The 11,437-nt window shown below is 34.7% G+C and overlaps 1 protein-coding gene across 1 annotated transcript; it reads right to left on the minus strand.

Moving 5' to 3' along the window:
* LOC109338095 lies at positions 345–8,974 on the minus strand. The gene is made up of 14 exons (XM_019575236.1): positions 8,957–8,974; positions 8,692–8,852; positions 8,481–8,568; positions 7,487–7,586; positions 7,324–7,397; positions 7,119–7,190; positions 6,790–6,867; positions 5,737–5,861; positions 4,759–4,831; positions 4,032–4,093; positions 3,577–3,954; positions 1,782–1,884; positions 1,117–1,337; positions 345–750 (listed from the first exon to the last, which is right to left on the minus strand). The coding sequence occupies exons 2-13, from the start codon at positions 8,769–8,771 to the stop codon at positions 1,146–1,148; spliced, it is 1,425 nt and encodes a 474-aa protein (XP_019430781.1). The 5' UTR covers positions 8,772–8,852; positions 8,957–8,974; the 3' UTR covers positions 345–750; positions 1,117–1,145.

An 11,437-nucleotide genomic window follows, 5' to 3' on the forward strand; every position in this document is an offset into this window, starting at 1 on the left:
TTTTTAAAAAGTCATACAAATTAATGTGTATCATATACTGACTATATATAAATTTTTACACTAAAATTAGATTAAATATTCCACTCTATTCGATTAAGTTACTAAATGCAATAAGGAGTGGGATAGAAATCATAAATGCAATAAGAAGCTCTTCAAAAGTAATAACTTTTGATTTACTTGACACACCAAACTCTTGTTAAATTGAGATGCTGGTACTTAGTTACTGTTTAACTTTAATTTGCACCCAAAGAGATGATTTAGCTAAAAGACATACCAACTTCTAGCTACTATTAATGGTGCTATTATCTTTTGCAAGTGTGCATCAATCATAAAACAATAGTGAATTCAATTAAAATAAAATTTATAACAATGTCATTCCTAGGCCATCTAATTAGGAACATATTAGATTTCCTCGCTTATAACTGCTGAAAGTGATTGCTATCCAGATATGAGATGAAACATTAGTTAAGTCAGAAATAAATTCATTGAATTACCATCATACATGAACTAGGTCATAAAACTCAAATGGAATCTTTATACTTCTGGAGCCAAGCCAAGAAGAACTGAAGCTATGGAATAATCAGAGTTATTGCCGCATTAAAGAATCAAATGAACCTTACCTATAAATATTTACATATTCACAATTCTCTGCTGCAATCTGTATACATTAAGGGGGAAGGGACCAAAATGTTCCGAGTAATGTACAAACTAATCCTCCAGAATGTTAATTTGGCCTTCACTACCTTTAACCTGGCACAGAAACACAGGATAAACTCCAGTAAGCAAAAAATAAATAAAAATTAAACTACATGTGTGTAAGCCAAAAATTAAACTACTCCAAGAAGACACAATGATGAACGGTAGTCTGTAAAAGCCATGTCTATATTTGTGTATGTTAAAACTTCAGAATTATAATACGCAGTGGTTGAAAACTAAGTTGGGCCCTCCCTGAGTACAAAACTTTAAACTATTGGTTAAGGTACAACTGCGGCAAAAATTCAAGCCAAGATCAACTTTTTCATAAATTTGAACCCATCAGTCTTAAACCTTTCAAGACCATATTAGTGGTTCTTCTTAACAATTCAGAAGAGAAAATTCTATTGAAAGGGGGCTTACAGAAAGTAGAAGTCTGTTGCAGATGAAGATCACTTCCTTTTAGCATCTATGAACATGGCTCGAGTCCAGTGCTCAACATCCTCACTTTGTGATGGTGGGGGAGGAAACTTGGGATGCTCTACAATATCCCAACCTTCAATTAGGCACTCGTTTTTTCCATCAGTTAAATCAGTGGTGTAAAGAAAGCTGGAGGCAGAACTTGGCAGATAATTTTCAATTTTCTGCAAAACAAAAGGAGAGAAAAGCCTAAATCCCATGTACGATAAGCAAAGCAAACATTTAAACTTCAATCCAATGACCTCAAGAATTATACAAAAGAAAAGGCCCATCACAGGTAGAGAAACTAGGTATTTTAACTATTAGTTTTGCTCCCAAGGCTTATTATCTTAGATGAAGTGACAGTGATTTAACTATTGCACAAAAAGAGAATTCTCAAATCAGCTCTCCTTCCCAAAGATGGCTTGGAAAAGCAAATAAGAGATAGCATGATAAGCATAAAAACCCAACGGGGTTAAACATAAACATATATTATTAACTGATAGGAAAGCAATTATTTTGTTATAGAAAATAGATATCTGATTGTAGAGATCATGCAGGTTCAACTCCTACACTCACAACATAAAACAAAGGATAGAGCAGTGCAAAAGTGCTGAGTAAACTTATACCATTGTGGGTACAGAATGTGCACTTTCAAGCAAAGTAGTTGATGAAATAGCAGAATTCATATTCCACACAGAATTGTTCAACTGTTGAACTTGCTTACATGTCCTGAATCAAAAAGAAGAGAAAAGCTTAGGCACAATGCTTACACCATTCTATACAGGAAGTTACAGCAATTTCATTGACGAACAACATAATGCAAGTGTAAACATAAACTATTTAACTCAGAAGTCAGAGCCTCCAAGAAAAAACAATTTCAATCATATGGGGTTCTGACCGCCTAATACAATCATAATCATTCCGAAATTCCAAAGATCTGAGTTACATAGTAAAGAATATAGATGTATGTATATAAGAGAAACAGATTAGCAAAAAAGTATACTCTTCAACAAAACATAACATAAACAAAGCCATCTCCTGAAACATCAAATAAAAATACCCATTATATTTTCTCACAAACGAGACAGTAGAGCTACTGTTGCCCATATCACTGGGGTATAAGACAGCAGTTAAACAACCAATATTTTTTATAGAATACAAATGTTAGAGAGTTCATATGATTTGTCCCATATCAATCCATTACAACAAGAAGCCTTAGTCTCACTAGGTGGGGTTGTCTACTTGGATCGAACACATTCATAATGCTCTATCATGAATCATGTTCATTGACAAAACATTGATATCTAAATTTTGTCCTATTTCTCTTGGTCTACCATAGAAATTAGACAAACCTACAGTTGTTCTACTCTCCATACTGAGTCTTCTAACAATCTCTCATCAACACATGCCCAAACCACCTAAGGCACAATTCTACCATCTTTTCTATAATAGGACCTACCTTTACTTTCTCCCTGATGCAGTTGTTTCTAATCCTATCTTGTCTAGTGCATTCACTCATCCAACATAACATTCTCATATCAACTACATTGAATTTATTCTTTTGCTAACATTTTATCGTCCAAGTCCTATATAACATTTAACATCGCGGGGATTACAGTTGTGCGGTAAAATTACCCCATAAGCTTGAGTGACACTTCTATCACATAAAATACTTGAAGTATCGCCATTTCATCCACCCCGCTTAAATCCTATGATTTACACCTCCTATAATTTCTTTGTCGTGTTGTATGATTGACTCAAGATACTTAATTTTGGTTACTTGTAGTATGGTGTGATCTCCAATCTTTATCTCTACAGTTGGGTTTGCCTGCCTCTTGCTAAACTTACAATCTATATACTCCCATCTTACTTCGACTTATTCGAAAGTCATATGCTTTCTAAAGCATGTCTCCACATTTCTAGTTTCACATTTAACTCCTCTCTCAATTCTCCAACTAGGACAATATCTTATACGAAAGCATGTATTGTGACACTAGTTCTTCGATATGCTCACTAAATACATTCAAGACCAGTGTGGATAGGTATGAGCTCAATGTCGACCCTTGGTGTAGTCCTATAACAATAAGGAAATCTTCTGAGACTCCATCTTTTGCTCTCACACTAGTCTTGACCCCATCATACATATTCTTGATTGCTCGAATATAGGCAATTTGAACTCCTTTTCTAGAATTTTCCACAATGCATATCTAAACACATTATCATACGTCTACACCAAGTCAATGAAAACCATATGCAAGGCTTTTTGGTTCGTTAATTCATATATAAGTGCTCCTTGACACATCAACATTAACATTAGGATATGGTTAATTTGCAAAATTTACTAACATTTTCACAATGTATATACAGTAGTGACAAAGTTACACACCCATTTTATGAATTATGACATATGAAGGACAATACCTGGAGCGAGCCATTTTTAAAGAAAAAACAGATCGAACTTCCTTGGATGATGAGAGTGTAGACAATAACTTAGCAAATGCTTCAAAGGTGGATGCCTCAGAAGGGACATCTAAACATAAGGAGTCGTAACAATATGCTGTGATGCATGCTACACTTTTCTTTAAAAGTGAAATCGCTTTCTGCAAATCCTTGTGTGTTTGAACAGAATATGAAGAAGCTAGATAATTAAAGCTACTACTCCCCGATGAATCAAGGCGAGGTCTCCTATCATATTCCATCGAAGCAACACCAAAATTGCTTGAGCTTCTATCCGACCATGAGTTTTCCCCACTAGTTGAGCAATAATTTTGGCGAGGTATAAATAGAGGATATTCATTGCTGAAAACCAGAAAGTAGTTTGGGTTAAAAAAATTATTTGCATACAAACTATGACAAATACATTTTTGATAAAGTACCTCCTCGAGGAAGGACGTGCATCCCAATACGAATCTCGTTGCCATATTCGAGAGCTAGAACCCTAAGGTAATGTATAGCATACAAAGAATCACTATGAAATTACAACATTAAGTTCCCTTCTAGAGAGAGATATAAAAAAGTGCACCATTAAGGCCACATAGAAGATTTTGCCATTGACAACATATACCAAACTATAAAGTATAAACTTACACTTTAAATATTAAATCACATTTACATACATCAAAACCCAGTAATTTTCAATATTACAAAAAAGCTCAAACCTGATCTTGTGTACATTTAATATATGATATGAAAACATGCAACAAAATCTCCAAATATTTTCAGCAACTTTTCTTTTTATAGACTCCAGTCAACACTCAGCAAGGTAAAATCTTAGAAAAATCCTTAAGCAGCAAAAATTTGTCACCAAATAGACACGGCATTTGAAATGAGATCTATAATTTTGGGTAAAAGAATGCTTTTATGCACATAGCACCCAATATATCACTTGCTAATGTTTCAAGAAAACAAAACTCTAATACCCTATCAGCACTTAGCATACCAAGTTAAAACTGAACCATGAATTTTAATGATACTTTATAGCTCAAAAACTATCGAATGATGATCGCCAAGCAAACCTGCTTGACCAGAATATTTGAATAAATTAAAAACCTTGATCTTCAACAGAGCATTAACCCATCACTTAGAATCTGAATGAATGCTTACCGCAAAACCAGAGTTATGAAGTGCTGGGGCAGCCAAGTTGTGAACAACAAGATTTAAAAGTTGCACCATGTATCTGCTTTACAAATTACAAACATGATAATAACTGGTTACTATGTAGCAAGAACATTAATGTGAAGTCAAATTTAATTAACAGTAAGTTTTCTGGTCCAGTGGAGGGCCTGATTGAAATAGGATAAAGTTACTTATGAACAATGTAATGTTATCAAAAGCAGCTGATGTTGCAGCCTAGGCGAGGTGGGTGGATAATGGCCCTCCTGCCTCAGATGGATGGGATGGACTGGTTTTACTAATATGGCCGCATCATGCATTTGCAGCCAACTTACTTAGTTACCTTACGATGGTCAATAGCAAATGGGTATGTAATCTAAAGAGGTATGTAAGTCTACTAACAAGTAACACCTTTTGAACTTAAAGTAAGCTAGCAATCCATGGGAAACCCCAAAAATTAATTTAAACTTGACAGCTCTTTGTAGAAGCTTAAGCTTCACCTATCCTCTGAATCCCTGCCCTTATTCAGACTTGTAACCGTATACTCTGGAGTAAATATTTGCATTTATTCTTTCCAGTGTGTCCCTTGGCCTCTTGACTTGCAGTTGATTGTATGCTCACTTACATTATCATGTTTACATTGTAGTACGTTTTTAAGGTATTGCAATGAATTAATCTGCATTTAAATCTCAATTTGGTTGAGTTGTTGTTACTTGATTCATAAAAAAATAGTTACTTTTTAAGTATACGTATCACTTAATTGCTGTGGCCACATTACCGTACAGCACCAAATTGAAGCACATCGAGGGTTGGCTGCCTTAACCCACACCTGCCTTGTGACAGCACTGCTTATCAACATATATAATTATAGTTGATAAGCATCAAAACACTGTTTTCTGATACCACAATAGAGATTCACTTGTACATTCTGTATCAAGTAATAAGATTTTGAAGGAAAAAACAACTTACCCCAAAGAAGCAGAAAGCTCTTCAGATGGAACAGAGTGGGGATCTAGTGCTCTTGGTAAGCGTGCATTGCAAATTTGATCATATTGACCACTAGAACCATCTCTCCTCTCCCCCTCTATGAGCATCTGGTACCAGAAGGACATCAGTACAATAGCAATGTTTGAACCGACTTCCAAGCAGGGGTGCAAAAAAACAGTATAACACCATATTTGAAGAGTGCATTGCAAATTTGATCATATTGATTATTGACCACTAGAAACATCCATTCTTTCTCCCTCTATGACCCCTTGAAACTAAAACAACATGAGCACTGGGACATGTTTGAAATGACTTCCCTAGCAAGAGTAAATAAACTAATAGTATAACACTAAATTTGATTCAGCTTATTGTCTGCTAGAAAAGAATAATTTAACATTACTTTGGATCAAAGATTTACCAGTAAGAAAAAAGTTGCTTCTCTTTCATGTTTCTCATAAGGGGCCTTATTTTTCTCAAATTTTAAGCAAAATTAACAAAAGTCTTTTCCCACTAGGATGGGTTGGTTTACATCAAATGATGCGAGTGTGCTGTGCTCTATTGTAAACCAGGTTTCCATAAAAGCCATTTTTAGACCCAAGCCCTTCTGAATGGTTTCACTTATAATTTTGGGCCTTTTACATCTAATTATTGGGGAATCCTCTATCTAGGCAACTCTTATTGAGACTTCATTGTCCTCTTTCACATGGTCAAATGGCAAGATTCTACCATCTTTTCCTCAATAGGTGCCACCATAAATTATAAGCACCGCAAACATATTTTTTAATCTTTCTCTTCTGCACTCTAAACACTGATCTAAAAAACTAATGTGATTTTCCAGTAAGCCTTAGATGGATCTAAAACCAAATCTTATAATTTAGCAAACACTCTAGCTTTTGGTAAGGAAAGAAATAAAACAAGAAGTTCATGATTACAGTAAAGATCTCAAGTCCCCTTCATTTAAATCTAGGGGCAGTAGTCAACACATATTTACTAAGATACACAAACAGAATATTGATCACCATAGATGTACTTTACCCGTCGTTGTGGAAACAATCTGCATATCTGTTTTATGACCACGGACTGTTTATGAAGAAGCTCAGAGGTAATCGCCACCTTCATCATAAAAACATGAGCATAAATTATGATGTTCCTAGAAACATAAAATATATTCCATGTATGATATTAGAAAGAAAGCATCAAACATTAATTTTCAACTACGACATGTGATCGAAGATTAAGGTAATGTAGATTGGTCTTAAATACTCATTTGTATATCCTACTGTTCTAGGAGGAAATTTCAGCATTAGTGTATAATACACGAAACAATTCAATATGACTGGGAATAAAAACAAAGAGGTTCATACATGCCCTAAGCTCTGCGTGCATATAAGATTTGGGTAGAATTTTTCCAGCTGTTCCAGCCGATTCTTTTCCAACTGCAAAGATAAAAAATAAATCATCCAACATCTTCATATGCATTTACATTAAACTTGGCCACTATTCAGTAATTGCTACGACCATAGCAATAGCATTTTAGCAAAGAAAGGTAAAAAATAGTAACCAAAATACCATAGAAAGGGCAGATTCAAGCACTCCATATTTAAGTTTCAGATCAGCAGATATAGCCTCTATCTTGGCTCTTCCTGTAAGGTTACTCGTTACTCTAGGTCCAAAAAGTGATATTTGCATATCTATAAATTCATTTGGCATGTGAAAATTTCTAAGTTCTAACCTTGGGTCACTTGTTCTTTACTATGACGGAGCTTCTCCCTCAACCTTGCAAGCTTTTCCTGGTGAAGCACTCTCCAATTACTCTGATCATCTACCTTTCCCTTGCCAACATTATGCAGAAAAATATTAATTGAACTGAATAACAGTGTCACAGGGTGCCTTTTAAAAATACAGTTTAGGCCTTGCTATATAAAATGGGAAACTTCAAAAGTAAATTAGAAATCAACAATGTCCAAAAACAATATAAAAGAATCAGTGCACAGAATAACAAGAAAAAAGGTACTAATATAAACATGCAAAGCAAAAACGGACAATCACTGAACAGGAATTTCCATTAGGCATGTCAGTTAACTTGATGAAGAGTAGCTCAATTGATTGTGGGGTGGGCAAGGGTATTTCAAAGTGTGGACCGCATTAGTTCATGTGGTCGCAATATTGCAGTTGTGGTGGCGGCCGCAACCATATTACCCTGCAATTGCGGTTTGACACCGAATTATACTACAACGGACCACATCGGGGCCGAATCAGCCGCATCATGCTACATCGAGTTTAAAAACATTTTTTTTCATTCACATCACAATGACCACATTCTGCAATAGGATGCTTGCAATGCATGCAATCACAAAGCAATGACAACCGCAATTTAAAACCCTATATCTAGGATGCATAAGTACGCCTCTATGGATTGGTAAACACTAGGTAAACTTGGTAATTCTTTTAAACATAACTAACATCAAATTTGAGGTATGCTTTGCTTGCTTGATGTATAATATAGACTTTTGTGACAAATTAGAAGAAAGAATGTAGCAAGAATGATATTTATCTGCTGGTTTAATTAATTATCCCTCTTTCTTATTTTACATATATTCCTCCAGTTTTAGAAAACTCCTCATAATTAAACAAGGTTCATTTTTTTATTCTTAATTAATTAATACTTTTTATATTGAATATGATCAAAATCATTTTCAAAACAAAGTTAACTTAGGATCATGTACCTTGAGGACAAGAACTTCGCTCAAATTTGAGTACAATGAATCCCTACGGTCTCTCCGCAATTTTAACGAAGTGTTATACTCATTCAACCTATCAATACAAAAATCATGAAATCAAAACATATAAATATATCAAATTATGAATAAAACACGTTGTGATTGAATAAGGAAGATCCAACTCCTGAACCACAAAATGAAAAATTAAAACAAATACCTGTAATTGACACAAATGGAACAAATCGAAGCTATATTCGAATTCTCGCATATTTTACAACTGCTTGTTTTTCTCGCCATCTCGAGGTTCTTACAATGAACGATAAATCGTACGGTAAAATAATGCGTCAAACGATGTAACTATTTTGATTTTGAGAGTTACTGAAATTAAACCAAGATTTGGTAGAGTCATATATTGGTTATAAAAACGCATTAGTTGAGTTGCTGTGACGATAACGATAGAAGAAATTGAAACTCTGCAAAACCTAACATGATGGAGGAAGAAGGTCACGTACTCAGCACATTATGCCTCCAAATCGGCCATTCAAACGCATCGTTCCACATTATATAGATGTTTATTTGTTTAATTAAAAAAATATAACCATACATTATCCACATTAATTTATTTTATTTTTGTTTGAGAGTCAATAACAATAAATATATAGACGTAGATGATTTGCTTATGGTGTCTGTGCATATTAAATCCATATTTTTTAAGTTTTAGCAATTTAATGGCATTATATTTTTTTTTCCAGGTGTTGGTCTAATTGTGTAGGTTCGTTAGATTCACAGATGACAAAAAAATTAAAGATTTGATACTTGTTGGGAGAGACAATCACACACTCTGATTAGTCTTACCCAAAAAGTGAAAGGATAGAACTAGACGTAGGAGCTCTTACCTTGCGTCCACGGCCGAGCTTGGAAGGGACATATGGGAATATATATGTTGCCACCAAAGTGTGTCACTTCATTTGTCATTTGTTGTACTTAACTAGAAAAATACTTAAATAATAAACTTTTAAATTATAAAATGTAATACATAGAGTTTTACACCCTTTTTGGAACATATGTACTCCCTTTACCTACACCCGACTTATATTTTTATGGAGATACTCGAAGTTCACATATTTCTTTAATTTGTTGCTTGATAAATAAATATAGTACAATTTGTGTGGTTCTTTTAAAAATAAGACATAATGGATCAAGTTCTCTTACACGTTTAGATGATGACACTCTTATAATAATATGACTTCATTTGAATTCATAACAATTTTTCACTACATGAAATAGATTACGTATGTATTGACAAAATATACCCTAAAAATATTTATAAGTCATTTAATATTGATAATATATATATTGTCAAAAAAATTTATCCAATGAGTTTGAATGAACAATAAAGATTAGTTTGAGATCTTAATGTCAACATTTTATTTTTGGTGTCATTAACCATTCAAGTTTGAAAAAAAATTCTACGATATGTTGTTAGTCATATCTTGCATTATCAAGTATTCATCTTATTTTATCTATTGTAGTTCAATTACTATATAAATATCATTTTCGGCAAGAAATCAACTAAATAAAATTACTTAGTAACATAGAAGATAAATTTCTTGCAAACAACATAATGATTTATATTGAAACAGAAATACTTGAAAATTTTATCTCTGATCTCTTCATGTATATTTCTTTATATTTTTATATTCAATTAATTTTAATTATAAAATTGTAATTAAATATTATTGTCCCTTTAAATTTTTGATTAAGATTTGCCATTGTTTGTGTCGTGTTGGTGTCATAAATCCACACTCTCCTCCATACCTTTCAACATGTGATTTGCATCCATGTATATTAAAGGTAAATCAAGATAAGCAGGTAAGCCAAACAAACCATGATTGAGCCATTAACCATGTTAGCATGAATACTGAACGAGAGTCTTTTGCCTTTAACCGAGGAATTCTGGCTCGTGACCGAGGAAAGTTGACTTGTGGCCTGGATTGTGACCGAGCAATTCTGGCTCGTGACTTGGATCGTGATCGGGGAATTGTGACTCGTGGCCTAGATCGTGACTGAGGAGTTCTGGCCCACCATACATGGTTTAGGCGCATCCAACCTTGGCACACTTGCATCAGCTTGATGCATCAGGTCTAGTCAGTGACGCATCAGACCTGGCCTAGGCGCATCAGACATGGCTTAGGCCCATTAACTTAGCGCACCAGATTTGGCCTATGGCCCTGCACTGGTTAGTGACGCATCAGCTTGGTGCATCAGACATGGTCTAGGCGCATTAACTTGGCGCACCAGATTTGGCTTATGGCCCTGCACCAGACGCACCAGGCATGGGTCAGAAACATAACCTTGGCACATCAGGCGCATAAGTTTCCCAAGATTGGCGCACCAATCTTGGCCCTTATATCACATTTAGATTTCATCTTAATTTTGATACTTTACATGAGCACTTTTTTTGCTATGACGTTTTTAGTCTTTTTGAACAAAGTTAGTTAAAAGATAGTTGGGGTAAGGGTTGTTATTTTTCAGTTTTTGCCAATTGCTTGCTTCACAAGCAACTTGGATCTTCTTATATAAAAGTGGTCTTTATGGGCACTTAACAAATCAATGAATAGATGTATTATTCATGCTATTTCCGCAATATGGTATCAAGAGCCAGCCCCTAAAAAGACATGCTCAACACTTCTCTGCTATACTCTTCTTTCTATCCAACAACTACTCCATTCATTCTCTGTCTTCCTTCAATCTTCCCAATCTTGATTTGAAGCATGACATAACCAATAAGCATGGATCACCAGAGAAATACCCAACTCATCACTCATAACAGTGAGACCAAGAATCCCTATTATCTCCATCCTGGGGATAGCCCAGGAGCAACTCTCGTCACACCACCATTGGATGGCACTAACTATCAAACTTGGAGCAGATCAATGAAGAGAGCCTTACTCTCAAAGAAC

The sequence above is a fragment of the Lupinus angustifolius genome, chromosome LG02, assembly GCF_001865875.1.
Source record: "Lupinus angustifolius cultivar Tanjil chromosome LG02, LupAngTanjil_v1.0, whole genome shotgun sequence".
Classification (NCBI taxonomy): domain Eukaryota; kingdom Viridiplantae; phylum Streptophyta; class Magnoliopsida; order Fabales; family Fabaceae; genus Lupinus; species Lupinus angustifolius.

Coding starts and splice junctions, on each gene's coding strand:
- LOC109338095 (XM_019575236.1), bottom strand. CDS start 8,771: ATGGCGAGAAAAACAAGCAGTTGTAAAATATGCGAGAATTCGAATATA. Junction 7,587..8,480: donor GCGAAGTTCTTGTCCTCAAG/GTACATGATCCT, acceptor AATGTTGGCAAG/GGAAAGGTAGATGATCAGAG. Junction 3,955..4,031: donor GCACGTCCTTCCTCGAGGAG/GTACTTTATCAA, acceptor TCTGGTTTTCAG/CAATGAATATCCTCTATTTA.